Source organism: Oncorhynchus mykiss, chromosome 8 (assembly GCF_013265735.2).
Source record: "Oncorhynchus mykiss isolate Arlee chromosome 8, USDA_OmykA_1.1, whole genome shotgun sequence".
Taxonomy (NCBI): Eukaryota; Metazoa; Chordata; class Actinopteri; order Salmoniformes; family Salmonidae; genus Oncorhynchus; species Oncorhynchus mykiss.
Window position 1 is genome coordinate 26,520,253 of NC_048572.1, and position 17,769 is coordinate 26,538,021.

General features: G+C 40.5%; 1 protein-coding gene across 3 annotated transcripts in view; it reads left to right on the plus strand.

Moving 5' to 3' along the window:
* Window positions 1-17,769, plus strand: part of LOC110529712 (disheveled-associated activator of morphogenesis 1) — a 124,781-nt gene that overhangs the window by 54,075 nt on the left and 52,937 nt on the right. For all 3 annotated transcript variants that reach the window (XM_036985191.1, XM_021612170.2, XM_021612169.2), the window contains exon 2: window positions 2,952-3,249. In XM_036985191.1, coding sequence (XP_036841086.1) covers window positions 3,061-3,249 — 189 coding nt within the window. In that variant the 5' untranslated portion in view covers window positions 2,952-3,060. The remainder of the gene's footprint in view (window positions 1-2,951; window positions 3,250-17,769) is intronic.

Consider the following 17,769-nt stretch of genomic DNA (forward strand, 5'->3'; position numbering starts at 1 on the left):
CAGTAAAGCTACACAGGGTGCATGTCCCCACAGAGCAACGCTTGAAATGCTCACATTTTTGTGAAAACAGACGTTCGTACAGGGCTATGTGAGGCATGGCTTGAGCCCAAATAGCCAGGTGTTGTTTACCCAGCATCTTCTGCTGGCATAAGACTGCGTCTCTGAAATGTGCACATTTCAGCAGCTCTGAGTGAGGCGGTGACCTCTGCCCCATGTCTTGGCCCGCCCTGTGATAAAATCTCTGATCCTAAACTGGTGTATGGCAAGAGACAGTAGCACAGTGGTAGTGAAACTTGTTACAAGCTCAAAGGGCTATCATAGATTGTAGCTGAGACAGCTGACCCGTATCGCTTTCTGGAGGACTTGGGGAGGCATACTATGGAAGTATAAAGAAAATTATATTTTTTGCCTATATTGGCGATTCCAGCGTTATGGATGTGACATTTGCATGGAAAATCACAAATTGAATTCCTCACATATTGGACTAACAAAACATAAATTAAAATGTTGACGTATGTGTCTGTAGTACCCCTTGGGGGGAGTGTATACCCCAAAAATCTGGCTCCTAAATATAAGCATGTTGGATAAAAAAAATAAAAAGCTTTATGGGAGACTTAACTTATTAGCAAACTCTTGAGTTTGTAAGTCTTAGGTTAAAACATTCATAGCCATTTTGAAGGAAAAGATTGTCATATCCATTATTACTTTATTACGATCGTTACTGATGTCACGCTCTTTGTTATGGATGTGACAGTCTGAAATAAAATAAAATAAAATAAAATCGATTAGTTGTCATCTGGAATGTTTTAAAAATGTCAGCAGAAGGCTGAGTACTTTAGGGTAACATTATTACAGGTAGCCAGAATAGTATACTACATAGCATAAGGCCAGGAAGGCAACGTACCCTAATGGGTGAAAACATATTTTATCTTCACATGCATCGAAATTGACCTCGGACAGTTGAATGTAGACACACATTTTAGATAAAAAAAAAAAAAATGTATTATGCCTTTTCTGAAATATTCCAATAAAACATGCAAATGAGGCAATATACTGTACAAATGCTTACACAGCCAATACACTTTTAGGGACAATGGATGAAGTCAGCATATTTTGGGTGTGTTTAATTTAGAATAACACAATCAAGGAATATTCACAGATTGTGGATAAACACCTTTCTATCAAAACATCTATCACTAAGTTACTGCCATGTGTGAGAAATGCATTTAGTCATATACTGTGTTCTCTAAGAAAATCTTACCTAGAACAGACTTTTCATGATATCAACAATTTGCTTCTTTGAAAGTCTGAAGAGTATTTCTCAGAAGCACACAGTGTGCGGTGCATGCACATGCATCTGAAGCCAAGAATACGATGCATTCGTATCCATCTAATCCACAACCGTTATGGCTGTGACTATTTCATAATGCTGAAAAAGGAGACCGACAATGAAAAGATGCCAATTATAAACCATATGAAACCTTGATGGAAGTTGGCTTTACAGAGTAAGTTTCAAGATAATCTGATGAAATGATTATGTTTTACAAACACTTTTCATTTTCCTAAAAGACTGTAGAACTCTCCAATAAAACTCAGGACAGTTCAATGTAGTATTATGATGTCAACTTCATAACAAACACTGGGGGGAAAAAAACAGTGGGGAAAAATAAATAAATAAATAGAAGCTCTGTGAGTCCTTTCCAAAAGCCATGAAATATGATTGACTGAAAAGCCTTATTTGAGACTTGGCATCCTACTCCGTAATGACCAAAATTCATCAAATAAATGTCTTACTAAAACTGGTGGACTAAAGCATACACTCAAACAAATAATTACGAATGTGGTGTCATTTGGAAATGAACAACTATTTTTGCATTCTCAAGTTGACTTTCCCACAGAATTGACCATATGCAATTTTATATTTCTTACACAACATTGTCTCTTTGTTTTTTTTCCCCCATAAAAATTACCAATAGACATATATTACGTGCATAATATTACCATATCTCTAGAATTTTCATTAGCATTGAACAGCTGTTGTGGTTTGATTAAGTTATATAGCACCTGTGCTCAGAAGGCCTGAGGTTGAAATGCATTTATGAACCATATGTCTGTGGTGTTTCTCATGCTCTTCACTGACTGTTTTAGACCTCTACACATGCATAGCAAGGTAACAACTTCTAGACTGCACTGACCACTGTGATTATTATTATTATTTGACCCTGCTGGTCATCTGTGAACATTTGAACATCTTGGCCATGTACTGTTATAATCTCCACCCGGCACAGCCAGAAGAGGACTGGCCAACCCTCAGAGCCTGGTTCCTCTCTAGGTTTCTTCCTAGGTTCCTGCCTTTCTAGGGAGTTTTTGCCTAGCCACCGTGCTTCTACACCTGCATTGCTTGCTGTTTGTTTGGGGTTTTAGGTTGGGTTTCTGTATAGCACTGTGTGACATCAGTTGATGTAAGAAGGGCTTTATAAATAGATTTGATTGAAATTTGATTGATCACAATCATTACGTCCTGGAAGGAAAGCTGATGCTCCCGAGGGAGAGGGTCTAGATTTCAACGACCATCTGCTTTTTACCCTGTGTTGTAAATCAATACAAGTGGCTGTGCGTTTACAACCAGTGAAATGCGATAGTGTGCCACCCCTTTGATTTTTATTAACAGACACCTCTTTAAATATTTGCTTTTTAAGTGTGAGGTTTCTATCAAGCCAATGAAAGCCTTTTTAATTATGGCAATTTTTCTGTGATTTGGCTCAGAAAATCTCTGGCCCTTGCTAACTAGGAGCTTTTTCCTTAACAGGAAAGCATTATTTGGCCTAGAGCAGGAAAAAACCCTAGCCCTACTTATAATCAATGCATGCTGTGTAAGCCAGGGATGTTGTATTGTTTAGATATTGTGTTGTTTAACCGACCCCATCTTCTCCATTTTTGTACCGTCACAGGGCTCTCTAAAGGAGTTGAAACACTGAGGTAGCGGAGGCAGGTGTTGCAGAAAGAGCCTCACCCCCTTCTCCCTCCAAACCTGAACCCTCTGCCGCAGCAGCGGTAGCCATGGCACCCCGGAAGCGTGGTGGTGGCGGTGGCGCCGGAATCTCCTTCATCTTCTGCTGCTTCCAGAGTGGCAGCGACCACCCAGAGATCACCTACCAGCTACGCGAGGACTTCGCCCTGCAGACCATGGAGCCTTCACTGCCCATGCCAGGCTATGATGAGCTGGACGGCATGTTCTCCGAGTTGGTGGTACGTAGCGACCGGAGTTTCCTTTTTGGTATTATTGTCAGGATTGTCATGATTTATCTTCTGAACATGGGCCACAGTTGAAAATGAGCTATGTTGCTAGCTTGGGTTTAATACTCCGGGTCGCTATTCACAATTTCCCCACTGGGGGGAAACACAGGGGAGTTCTCATAAACCACAAGCAAAGAAAAGCCTACATTTACATGTTGCTTATGAGTGCGTTTCACACTACTTTTTGATTATAATTGGATTGTAAAGGTTTCAATATCCTGCTTAATATAATGTTTTTGTAATCGTCGCCAATAAACTGCATTAAACTTGAATCACTTCAACTACAACCAGTAAAATGCTCTTTGGCTAGCTTTGCTAGAAGCCCATGTCGGTGATTGTTAGCATTCTAGCTAACAACTGCTGCATCTGAAATAGGTATTTTGCAACGATCACAACAAAATATAATCTTAGCGACTGTTCAAGCAATAACCAAAACATTGTAACCATATGGGAACCCCCAAAATTGTTTTGTTTAGAAGTAATAGCCTAGATTTACGTAGTTATGTTGAATGGGCAAAGATGGCCAATGGCAGTTAACTTCCCCCAAGGTGGGTGTGGTTTAGAAGACTACTTCTTCATGATGTGAATAGCGATTCGGAGCTTAGCCTACTTTCGTTGTTCAATCATTTTCCTCTCGTCTCAGTTTAGCTGCCTTTTCTCATCCTTTCAGTCTGTTCTAACTTCTTTAATCTGCCATCCACTGCCTATGTGGTCCTCTGACATGGTTGCCACACTTATGCAGGCCGCCACCAGATCGTTTTGCACATCAATAGACCCCTATTGAGAGGCCCTGTGTCTCGGCCTCCTCCTTCTGCTAATTGCTTGTTTTTGTCTGGCCTGCCCTCCCTCTCTCCAGCCTGGATTGAATAAGTGGAGTGTGACGACAAAGGGGGCTTCCAGTCGCTATGTTTTCACTGAGGGGATAGACACAAGCCATCCACTTGCCCGATAAACCCTAATTTGTCTGGGTCGGAGGTAATTTAGTGAAAAAGCTTTAAAAGATCAGGGCTGGCAGGGAGATTGGCGGCCACCTATAAAATACCATTACCTTATTTAACAGATTTATATTCTGCTCAACTGTAGACATGAAGGGGATTGTTTGCTCTTGTATAAAGAGGGCAACCAAGTTGGTTGTCCCTGTAGTCTTGAATATCTTCTATCTCGGGTGTCCTTTCCCTTGTGACCAGTGACAAGCTCGTGACCACTACCCTGGCATTGGTCATGGGGCTAGAAGGTATGAAGGAAACTGTTTGAGACTATTCCAGCAGCATTTAGTCTCCCGTCTCGGGATCAGCCAGGCCCAATCCTGCTTAGCTTTAGAGGCAAGGGTGGTATTTACATGGTTTAGTATGTCGACTCTAAAAAAAAAAAAAAGAATGATGATTGTCCCCTTCATAAAATCTAATTATAGTATTAATGTATAACAATGCAGCAGTCATTATCCTTGTAGAACCTGAATTGATTCCTTGAGTCAAATAGATAGATTGTAGATGGTGAGGCACTCTATTCTCTTGTCATAATTTAATTCAGTCTGCATGCCACGGCCACAGTAACAATTCTGTCCTTTGTCATTTGGGTTGTTCCACGAAGAGTCTCTTGAGTAGTGTAACTTTGAATAAAAAAAATATATAATCTTATAATTTTAACATTCTGTCATAAAGAGCACATCAATTTAATTAAAAAAACATGTTTTCCCATTTCAAGAGAATAAATAAAAATTACTGTAGTCAAATCAAATCAAATTTTATTTGTCACATACACAGGGTTAGCAGATGTTAATGCGAGTGTAGCAAAATGCTTTTGGGTGTAGTGAAATGCTTGTAGTAAGTGCCAAATTAAGTAACAGGTTTGACCGTAATAGTGACAGGAGGAATGGAAGCTTGTTGTGTGCAACAGGGAGAGGCAATTAAATGCAATTCTTAACAAAACATTTTTTTAAAAACATTTCTTTCCATGGGTAACAGGGTTGACTTGTTAAGCCCAACCCGCTCAGTTTTCCACCACAAAACATCAGAAAAGGGTCAAAAAGAATAGAACCATCTCACCTGCTTTTATACTGATTTAACTATTTAAATGTTTGTTTCTTTAAAAAATATATATTTAAAGAGGAATAGTTTCACCATAATAAAACGAGAGTTCAGTTCATGTAACACGGTTGACGTTAAAATGAGGGACAGTTTTTACTTTTATTTATTTTTTATTTATGAATCACTAATCACATGAAATGAATAACCTCCAGAAATGACTTTGTTAAAGCAACAATATTACTAGTGCTTTACAATGATGGTGAAAACTTGGAGGTTAGAGGAGGTTAGGGGTTAAGTAGGTCAACAAGCCCGTTTAGAAATGTTGTACGTGGTCTATCTTAAAGGGCTTTTAAAATTCAATATTTGTGCACTACTTTCTACTTAAAATATCAAAGCGATGCAAAAGGCCTCATTTCGCAGAATGACCCGCTTGAGTCGCTAAGTTGAACCACAGGGCATATGAATTGAGTAGCCATCGGCCTTATAACTAGTGTAGAGCCTGTGCTAATATGGTTGGGAAAACTAAAATGAACATGTATTTTACTGCACTTTTACTGCGTCTTTTTAATATTTTGTGACAGTAGGCGGATGCTGAATAAATGCGGGGATTCTCCCAGAGGCTAAAGTGTTCCTTGGTGGAGGCTCTGAGACGCTTTTCTGAATGACAGGTCTGGCGACTTCACTGAGCAGCTCACAGAGCATGGAGACATTGCCAGTCCCATTTTAGATTGGGTCAGAACATCTTTAGACCTCAAATGGCAAGCTGCGTGCTGTTGTCTCTAGCCATGAATGTCGCATGGACGCATCTTGTAATGTATCGTTGTAATCTGTATATTCTTTTACAATGTCCAAAATGTTGCATCCCATGCTATTGCTACCTTAAGTGTCATCCTGTGTATTGGTGCGCGCAACAGGTGCTGTTTTGTGAAGAGAAAATACATTTAACATAGTAGTACTGATCATTAGGCTTTGCCTTTATAGACCCAAATAGACTCTTCCCTTGGAATGAAAGAGAGTAACCTAATTGTACTTCTGAAATACAGCTTTACCTCAAAAGGAATACCATATTAGGGAAATACTGGAAGATCCATAAACTGTATGCTTAATGTTAAACTCAGATTAATTTGGGATTTAAAAGGCCAACCAACTAGACCCGTGTCTTTTCTTGGTCTTATAAATGGAATCAAACAAACGGTCATATTAAAATATATTTAGACCTTGATTCAAGGAAACCTACCTCAGCAATGTTTATGCAGTTCCTTTGTTTATGCAACGAGCTACTGCCAGGCAGCAAAATCTTATTCTGAAACTGGAAGCATCGTACGAAGAGCCTTCTTTGTCCGTACTCAACACAAAACCACACAGATTTTATTTGACTACAGGAGAAATGGGTTTGTTTATATGCTACCACAGAATTCAAAACGCATCCGGTCAGAATTCAATTGGACATGTAGCAATGCACAGACATAAGCAGTGACAGAAGTAAAAGTGTGAGTCTTTGTTGCTATATTTTTCTTCAAATGTCTATTGCTGTACGTCTAGGAGTGAAATGGATCATTTTTCAGGCATTGTTTTTGGCTTGTCTGTATCTTGTTATCTCTAGCACTATATGGTAGTTGATTCAGAACAGTCCCCTTCCTGATGGCCCTAGGAGGATAGGCTACTGGAGCTAGGTAGGAGAGGCCTATCTGGTGAGGTCATCTAAAGAGGCCTTCAGCCCCACACTACTCATCAACTTGTAGCTTGGCTATTCCCTGCCTTATGACAGTTAACTTAAGCTCTATTGGCTCTGGTTTCCCTCAACATGCTATCTTTCATAGCATTCGTTTATACACAACATGGGAACTCTCTGGCCCTGTACACATAGTCTGCATAAAGCCCACTAAGGCCATTGCCAGACATCTGTCATGGCAGGCACCTTTTGAATGCCCCCCCCCCCCCCCCCCCCCCCCCCCCCAGCAGCAGTATTCCCAAGGAAGTAAACCCTATAATTTCTCCCTACGATAATAAATAAGATGTTTAATGACCATGACACATCGCAATGAAGATCAGATGACTCTGATGAATGTGTTGTGTTGCTAGTGTTAACACACCTAAACTATAGATCTTAATATGTAAGGCTATAATCCTCTATCATTTTAATCTTATCAATGGATTTGTTTGAAATTAAATGCAATTTAACGCTTTCCTTATTACTGTGGTAAGGACATTTGTGCCTGTCGTAAGTCATCATAAGTCTAAGTGTAGAAGCAAATCCTTGTCCAGGGTTAGCGACTATTATACAATATGACAATATATATGAGGCTCAGCGGACCAAGTCCTGTCTTTGATCAGCTGCATGTTGACGGGAGTGCTGTCAGGTGAGCTTGAAATAGAGGTTGGTTAATGGAGCCTTGGGTTCCTGTCTGACATTTTTGTTTTTGTTTACACAGCTAAAGCTCTGAAATGGAGATGGCCTTTGGGAAGCATTACACTAGCTTGTTATCGTTATGCTAGTACTTCAGATGAACCGGCCTGGCTGGTCGGCTTTGCATATGAATGTCATGCAAAGCCGACCAGAGCCGAAAATGACATACTTCTAGTTTAAAACAAGTATAACCTGTTACTGTGACTGCCTCCACAGGGTAACACAGGCAAATAATACTAAATTTGTAATGTAATTGTTTTTCAACCACTCCACACATTTCTTGTTAACAAAATATAGTTTTGGCAAGTCGGTTAGGACATCTACTTTGTGCATGACACAAGTAATTTTTCCAACAATTATTTACAGACAGATTATTTCACTTATAATTCACTGTATCACAATTCCAGTGGATCAGAAGTTTACTTACACTAAGCTGATTGTGCCTTTAAACAGCTTGGAAAATTCCAGAAAATGATGTCATGGCTTTAGAAGCTTCTGATAAGCTAATTGACATAATTTGGGTCAATTGGAGGTGTATCTGTGGATGTATTTCAAGGCCTACCTTCAAACTCAGGGCCTCTTTGCTTGACATCATGGGAAAATCAAAAGAAATCAGCCAAGACCTCAGAATGATTTGTTTTGACCTCCACTGGTTCATCCTTGGGAGGAATTTCCAAACGGCTGAAGGGACCATGTTCATCTGTACAAACAATAATGCGCAAGTATAAACACCATGGGACCACGCAGCCGTCATACCGCTCAGGAAGGAGACGCGTTCTGTCTCCTGAAGATTAATGTACTTTGGTGCGAAAAGTGCAAATCAATCCCAGAACAACAGCAAAGGACCGTGTGAAGATGCTGGAGGAAACAGGTACAAAATTATCTATATCCACAGTAAAACAAGTCCTATATCGACATAACCTGAAAGGCCACTCAGCAAGGAAGCAGCCACTGCTACAAACCCGCCATATAAAAGCCAGACTACGGTTTGCAACTTCACATGGGGACAAAAATCGTACTTTTTGGAGAAATGTCCTCTGGTCCGATGAAACAAAAATAGAACTGTTTGGCCGTAAGGACCATCGTTATGTTTGGAGGAAAAAGGAGGAGGCTTGCAAGCCGAAGAACACCATCCCAACTGTGAAGCCAGGGGTGGCAGCATCATGTTGTGGGGGTGCTTTGCTGCAGGAGGGACTGGTGCACTTCACAAAATAGATGGCATCATGAAGGATGAAATGTATGTGGATATATTGAAACAACATTTCAAGACATCAGTCAGGAAGTTAAAACTTGGTCGCAAATGGGTCTTCCAAATGAGCAATGACCCCAAGCATACTTCTAAAGTTGTGGTAAAATGGCTTAAGGACAACAAAGTCAAGGTACTGGAGTGGCCATCACAAAGCCCTGACCTCAATCCTATGGAAGATTTGTGGGCAGAACTGAAAAAGCATGTGCGAGCAAGGAGGCCTTACAATCCTGACTCAGTTACACCAGCTCTGTCAGGAGGAATGGGCCAAAATTCACCCAACTTATTGTGGGAAGCATGTGGAAGGCTACCCGAAATGTTTGACGCAAGGTAAACAATTTAAAGGCATTGCTACCAAATACTAATTGAGTGTATGTAAACTTCTGACCCACTGGGAATGTGATGAAAGAAATACAAGCTGAAATCAATAATTCTCTCTACTATTATTCTGACATTTGACATTCTTAAAATAAAGTGGTGATCCTAAATGACCTAAGACAGGGAATTTTTACTAAGATTAAATGTCAGGAATTGTGAAAAAGTAAGTTTAAATGTTTTTGTCTAAGGTGTATGTAAACTTCCGACTTCAACTGTATATGCAACGTTCACTGAAATGCTGCTAACAGTACCACGATTCTGCGCACAACAAACTGAGCATTAATTTGAAACTATCAATGAACATTGATTCTCTCATTTTAATAGGGTCTGCTCTGTTCTACATTTTGGGAGTTGAGACAAAAAAGGTATATTTTTTTAAAGGTTAATTTGTCATCTATTACAGTAAAATGTCTCCAAGCGTTTCTGTTGGACCAAATCTCGTGTAAATAGCGAGTTTAAACTTCTTCCTCTCTGACAACAAGCAGTTATCTTTCATCATTGTTGTTGTTGTGAGTGACAGGGGGAGGGGCTTGGTGTCTGTGTGTGAGTGGGAAGGTGTACATAAAAATAAAATAAACATATTGATTCTTGCGATACAGGCATTTGGAACATCGCACTGAAACATACATTGGATTGAATTCTATATATCGCCCAGCCATACATAACATGACGCTATTAATCTTGCACCCAAAACATCTGGCTTGCGTCTGATTTGGCTTGCTTATTACACAACAGCGCAGGTACTAATTTAACAATTCCACGGGTCCACCACTGCCCGTAGCTGAAAAATACTTCAGAGGAAGAGCTCCTCCACCCTGTAACCCTTCCCAGTGGCTCCCTGCCCAGATAGGAACCCTAGAACACATGTGAGACAGTGTTCAGTTCCAGAGAGAGCGTCTGTTTGCTGCAAATGTGGTTGCATGCAGAAATTATAGTTGAATAGTTGAGCTGACTCTCTCACACCCCACCACACCCCTCCGCCCCACGAAGACCATATGGGTACACATATTTTCTACACAGACTTGCATGCATGCTCTGACATAGTTAGTACTCACACACAGTGCACATAGATATATACACACACAGACACCATTGAATTAACATGACATTTTAATAATTTAACAAACTCTGGCTAAGACTGACTTACACTAAGTATATCCTGGCTTTGTTGATCACTTTGTTCACTGTCAGAGGTAGGAAGTCTTTTTAGGTTAAAATACATTTAGAGAACAATGCATTCTCTAGTCTTATGTTTGTCGGGGGTTGCTATCAGAGGTTTGTGGCAAAGATTTAGTTCTGCAGTACCTGATGAAAGACTCATTTTGATTAATACGATGCAGTAGGTTTTCTTTCAGGACAGTCATAACAATGTAGCTCACTGGCCTGTGATCATTTGCCTGCAAGTTCAATCTTGATTGTTGTTACTGAAAATCATGGTATTTTTCCTCACATGACCAGGACCCGTATCCACAAAACATCAAAGATGCTTGAAGATCTAGACAAACAGAAAGCCACAGGACTGGATAACGTCCCAGCTAGATTCCTGAGTGATGCTACTGATTGTATCGGACCTTATGTAACACACATCATCAACCTTTCCATTCAACATGAAAGGTATCACGGGTCGAAGAGTTCCTTTATTCAAGAAAGGAAGCAAAGTTGAACAAGGGAACTACAGACCAGTGTCAATCTTGGGTGTGTTGTCAAAGGTTTTAGAAAAATCACTCCATGAACAGATCATAAAGTACAATGATGACCATGACATTTTATATGACCTTCAGTCAGGTTTTTATCTTATTCTACCAATACATGTTTACTATACTTGACAGAAAAGCATTTGATACTGTAAACCATGATATTTTGTTGTACAAACTGAAAGCAATTGATTTTTGCACTAACTCCTTATTATGGGTGAAGTTATACCTATCTGATAGGGTCCAAAGGGTGGATGTAGCCGGGACACTGTCTTATGCTAAAGAGATAAACTGTGGTGTCCTCCAGGGGAGCATTTTGGGGCCTTTGCTTTTTTTTTTGCTCTACATAAATGACATGGATTCTGCCTGTTCATGCCCTCTGTTCCTGTATGCAGATGATTCTGCCCACTTGGTTTCACATAAGAATAAGGAGATCGTTGAAAACACCCTAAGCTGCGAAATGACTAAAGTCAGTAAGTGGTTATCCGACAACAAACTGTCTCTGCATTAAGGCAAGACGGAATGTATCATGTTTGGTTCCAAAAACAAAGTGAGAAACCTTTCCAACTTCTCAGGTGTAATGGTGTAGCGGTGATGCTCTTACATACTTGGGATGTGAACACATGACCGATGAACCCAGGGCTCTAAAGGTCATTGGGAATGTTTATTCCAGAACAAAGATCCCGGCAAGGGTAGCCAAGTTCGTGGATACAGAGACTCTGAGAACCATGGCAACATCTCTGATTCATTGCCACTATGACTATGCTTGTATCTCATGGTTCAGTGGCATAAAAAAACTCTGAAGTACAAACTTCAAACGGCCCAAATCAAACTAATGAGAATTATACTCAAGCTCTTCCCGAGGATGCACATTTGTCCTAATCATTGCAGGGCACTGAACTGGCTTCCAGTTGATCTCCGGGTGGTGCAGATCAAACTGTTGATGGTTGTTAAAGTTGTACATGACCTTTCCCCCAGTTACCTGTCTGGTTATTTTAATTTCATTAGAGACTCTCGTAGCCATCACACCAGAGCCAGTGTTGCCAATAACAGACTGCTGCGCTATTGGAGCATGGCAGGAAAAAGCATTTTCCTTAACCCTGGTGCAGAGGAATGGAATGGTGTACCAAACCATATAAAATATATCCCTACACTAGGGAGTTTTAAGAGAAACCTTAAGAAATGGTTTATGGGCAAAATGCTTTAAAACTGCACAGGCTTAAAAGAAGTTTAATTGTTTTCCATGAACGTTACATGGTAATCTATGCTATTCCTTTTACAGTTTCCTCCCTATTGATGAGATGTATTTTGTATTCATGTGGGCCATAATAGAAATAGGTTTTACATTTTTTTTGGTGTCATACTCAATGATTTTAATGACATTGTAATGTATCCACATGCGTGGTTGTATTGTTTTGAAATGGTCAAATAAATCAAATAAAAACATCTCAGAAATGGTTCAAACCTGTTTTAACACTAAAATAACTAACAGCTTTCACCTTGAGGGTTCTGGGTCCTTCATGACCATGGTTCTAATCCTATGAAGGTGCCCATCCCTTCGGCGACCGATTGGTGGTTGTTTAGACCCGGGGAGGGCTGGCTCTCGGGTCCAGTCCCCAGCTTGGTTCATCTTGCGTCTCCATGATTCCCCTCTGTTGTCGAGCCAGTTTAATTTCTTCTGACCGATTTGGCATTCGTTATCCACCTGGGAGGGACCTGTCGGCCGGCCTTAGGCCGGTGTTCAGATGGACGGTTACTCCCACTTTATGTGGATTAGCTTCTATCGGGGGAGCCCCTTTCGGAGACGGTTTACCCCGTTTCTTCGATACGCTCCAGCCGAGCCCCAACTCGGAGTAGGTTTTAGGATGATGTTCAGACAATGCCCAGACAAACTCTAAGTCAGGAGTAAAATCAACTCATTAAAAGTTTCTCAGCTGGTAATCGTTGTAGTTTGAGGCAAAGGAAAGATCGTGTTGACGCTCATTGACATTGTTGCAAGTTACGGGGAATAGCCAATTGCAATGAGGCATCTCTTCAGGCAACCACAGTGAATGTGACTGTACATCAAATGTTGCAATGGTAAAAGGATTTATATCATTTTCACCTGACAGTCACTTTGCCTACTATTAATTGTTGCCTATTATGTTGGCATGCATAACTTTTGAACCTTTTTTTGACCAATTCTGATCAAGTCATTTGCCGATTTTCTAAAGTTGCATACAATGTTTGAAAGGTCTATAATTTACATTGAACTAAAATCAAAGTTAACATACAGTGTCAAGAAAAAGTATGTGAACCCTTTGGAATTACCTGGATTTCTGCATAAATTAGTCATCAAATTTGATCTGATATTCATCTAAGTCACATCAATAGACAGGCATAGTGTGCTTAAACTAATAACACACAGATTATTGTATTTTTCTACTCTATATTGAATACATCATTTAAACATTCACTGTGTAGGTTGGAAAAAGTATGTGAACCCCTAGGCTAATGACTTCTCCAAAAGCTAATTAGAGTCCGCTAACCTGGAGTTCAATCAATGAAACGAGATTGGAGATGTTGGTTAGAGCTGCCTTGCCCTATAAAAAAACTCTCACAACAATTGAGTTTGCCATTCACAAGAAGCGTTGCCTGATGTGAACCATGCCTCGAACAAAAGAGATCTCAGAAGACCTAAGAATTGTTGACTTGCATAAAGCTGGAAAGGGTTACAAAAGTATCTCTACGACCAGTCTATGATACGCAAAACACCAAACAAGAATGGTGTTCATGGAAGGACACCATGGAAGAAGCCACTGCTGTCCAAAAAAACATTGCTGCACCTCTGAAGTTTGCAAAAGTGCCCCTGGATGTTCCACAGCACTACTGGCAAAATATTATGTGGACAGATGAAACTACAGTGGAGTTGTTTGGAAGGAAAACACAACACTATGTGTGGAGAAAAAGAGGCACAGCACACCAACATCAAAACCTCATCCCAACTGTAAAGTATGGTGGAGGGAGCATCATGGTTTTGGGCTGCCTCAGGGCCTAGACAGCTTGCTCTCATCGACGGAAAAAGGAATTTTCAAGTTTATCAAGACATTTTGCAGGAGAATGTTAGCCTATCTGTCCGCCAATTGAAGCGCAACAGAGGTTGGGTGATGCAACAGGACAACAACCCAAAACACAGAAGTAAACAACAGAATGGCTTCAACAGAAGAAAATACGCCTTCTGGACTGACCTCAACCCGATTGAGATGCTGTGGCATGAACTTGAGAGCAGTTCACATCCCAAGAATATTGCTGAACTGAAGCAGTTTTGTAAAGAGGAATGGTCCAAAATTCCCCCTGACCGTTGTGCAGGTTTGATCCGCAACTACAGAAAACATTTGGTTGAGGTTATTGCTGCCAAAGGAGAGTCAACCAATTATTAAATCCAAGGTTTCACATACTTTTCCCACCCTGCACCATGAACCTTTACACTGTGTTCAATAAAGACATGAATGTATAGTTGTTTGTGTGTTAATTTAAGCAGACTGTGTTTGTCTATTGTTCTGACCTAGATGAAGATCAGATCAAATTTGATGACCAATTTATGCAGAAATCCAGGTATTTCCAAAGGGTTCACATGCTTTTTCTTGCCACTGTAAGCCATAGATACACAATATATACAAAGTATGTGGACATCCCTTCAAATGAGTGGATGCAGCTGTTTCAGTCATACCCGTTGCTGCCAGGTGTATAAAATTGAGCATACAGCCATCCAATCTCCAGAGACAAACATTGCCAGTAGAAAGGCCAATACTGAAGTGCTCAGTGACTTTTAACGTGTCACTGTCATAGGATGCCACCTTTCCAACGTCAGTTTGTCATATTTCTGCTGCCTATTAGTGCTTCCCCTGTCAACTGTAAGTGCTGTTATTCTGTTGTGGAAACGTCTATGAGCAACAACGGCTCAGCCGTGAAGTAGTAGGCCACAAAAGTTCACAGAATAGGACCACTGAGTACTGAAGTGCATAGCGCGTAAAAATCATCTGTCCACGGGATTAACACTCACTACCTAGTTCTAAACTGCCAATGAAAGCAACGTCAGCACAATAACTGTTCGTAGGGAGCTTCACGAAATGGGTTTCCATGGCCAAGCAGCCGCACACCATTCTAAGATTACCGTGCACAATGCCAAGCATTGGTTGGAATGGTGTAAAGCTTGCCGCCATTGGACTCTGAAGCAGTGGAAATGCGTTCTCTGGAGTGATGAATCACGCTTCACCTTCTGGCAGTCCGATGAACAAACCTGTGCTTGGCGGATTCCAGGAGAACGCTACCTGCCCCAATACATAGTGCCAACTGTAAAGTTTGGCGGAGGATGAATAATGGTCTGGGGCTGTTTTTCATGGTTCGAGCTAGGCCAGCATATCAATGACATTCTAGACAATTCTGTGCTGTTTGGGGAATGCCGTATAGAAATGGTTTGTTGAGATTGGTGTGGAAGAACTTGACTGGCCTGCAAAGAGCCCTGACCTCAATCTCATCAAACACCTTTGGGATGAATTGGAACGCTGACTGCGTGCCAGGCCTAATTGCCCAACATCAGTGCCTGACCTCACTAATGCCCTTGTGGCTGAATGGATCAATTCCCCGCACCAATGTTCCAACATCTAGTGGAAAGCCTTTCCATAAGAGTGGAGGCTGTTATAGCAGCAAAGGGGGGACCAACTCCATATTAATGCCCATAACTTAGGAATGAGATGTACTTTTGGTAATGTAGTGTACCTTCAATTGCCCAACTTATCGGCATAACCAATTTGTACATATTTTTGAACAACGGCATGTCGTGCTCCAAATGGATAACTTGAAATAACATGATGTAGGTCATTAAATAATCAAAAGAAAACGTGTTTATTTATTAGCCTAGTGGTTATAAGGATTTAGGCATATCATGTGAAATGGGCCTCGTGAAACCATTGTCAAAGCACGAGATACTGTTGCATGTAGGTTTAGATTATTTATCGATTGATCAAATTGAAATATCTAAACATTATTTTAACTACTCCAAAGCAATTGCATGTGGTGCAGGAACCACTGACTCGCTTTAACGAAAAAAGTTAAACTTAACCCCATGCATTGCACTGTGGTTCTTCTCGGACAAAAAAAAAAAAAAAAATCATAAGTCACACTTCATTATTTCTGCCTCACACCAATTCATGTTGTTACTCCTATGACCAGACAATGTGAAATATTCCTCTATTAAGAAAGACAAGACGCTAATAATAACGCACGTCTGTCGATAGACTTTGTAGTGCGAGTGGATAGGGAGAAATGTGTTTTATGGCTCATAAAAGTGTTGAATAAAAAAGTAAACGTGAACTCACAGCTGCTCTTTGCTGTATTCGCTGACAGTCTCTCGCTAGTCATGGTTTTATAGGTTTTGAAATCTCACAGTATGAACTTTGCTGTGGTCTCATGGAAGCTACACGTGGATCTGTGATATCTGATTGGCCAGCGGTAGGCCTATAGGTGCACTTGTTTTGCTCTCAGGGATCACTGGGTAGGCGTAGTTTGTTCCCTTAAGACACTTGAAATGGTTTAATTAATCTCTCTTGGGTAGGGGGCAGTATTTTGACATCCAGATGAAAAGTGTGCCCAAAGTAAACTGCTTGTTACTCAGGCACAGAAGCTAGGATATGCATATTGGTAGATTTAGATAGAAAACACACTAACGTTTCTAAAACTGTTAAAATTGTGTCTGTGAGTATAACAGAACTGATATGGCAGTCGAAACCCAGAGGACAACCCCCCAAAAAATGTCAGCTTACCACTATTTTCAATGGCTAGTACTATAATTATAAGCCCAAGTCCTCCCAAATTGCAGTCCTAGGGCTTCCACTACATTCTGGAAAAATGACCCAGAAATTGTCGTTTTTTTCTAGGTGGCTCCCATTTTGGCTGTAGTGTTTCCAAGCGCGTGGAGGAAAGCGCGTTCTTTCTTATTTATCTCCGGGAATGAACATACTATTCTCTGTCTTAAATTTATTACATTTATTTGCGTTTTAGGATACCTAAGGTTTGATTATAAATGTTGTTTGACGTGTTTGGAAAAGTTTATTAGTAACGTTTGGGATTCATTTTGTATGCATTTTGATGGAGGTAAACTGAGGTGATTATTGACTGAGTTTTTATGGATATAAAGAAAGACATTATCGAACTAAAGAACCATTTGTGATGTAACTGGGACCTTTTGGGGTGCCAACAGAAGATGATCATCAAAGGTAAGACAATTTTTATAGCGCAATTTCTGACTTTTGCGTCACACCTGCCTGGTTGAAATATGATTTTCATGCCTTTTATGCAGGGTGCTGACCTCAGGTAATCACATAGTTTGCTTTCGCTGTAAAGTCTGGATTAACAAGAAGTTAAGCTTTATTTTGATGTATAACACATATATTTTCAAGAATGTTAAATATTTGAATTATTTTTATTTTATTTCGCGCTCTGCAATTTCACTGGATGTTGGCCAGGTGGGATGCTACCGTCCCACGTACCCGTAAGATAACATGCGATCACTTCGACTACCTGGCACACAAGCCAGCAATCAAGTGCACCTACTGTAAACCGCAACTCCCCCCTAACTTGGATTAGTGGCTTGTAGGCTATGTGTGGAAGCCAGGAGGTGCTAAATGTGTTTATGTTAATTAATGGTTAATGACTGTGAGACCGGCAGTGATTTGCTTGACA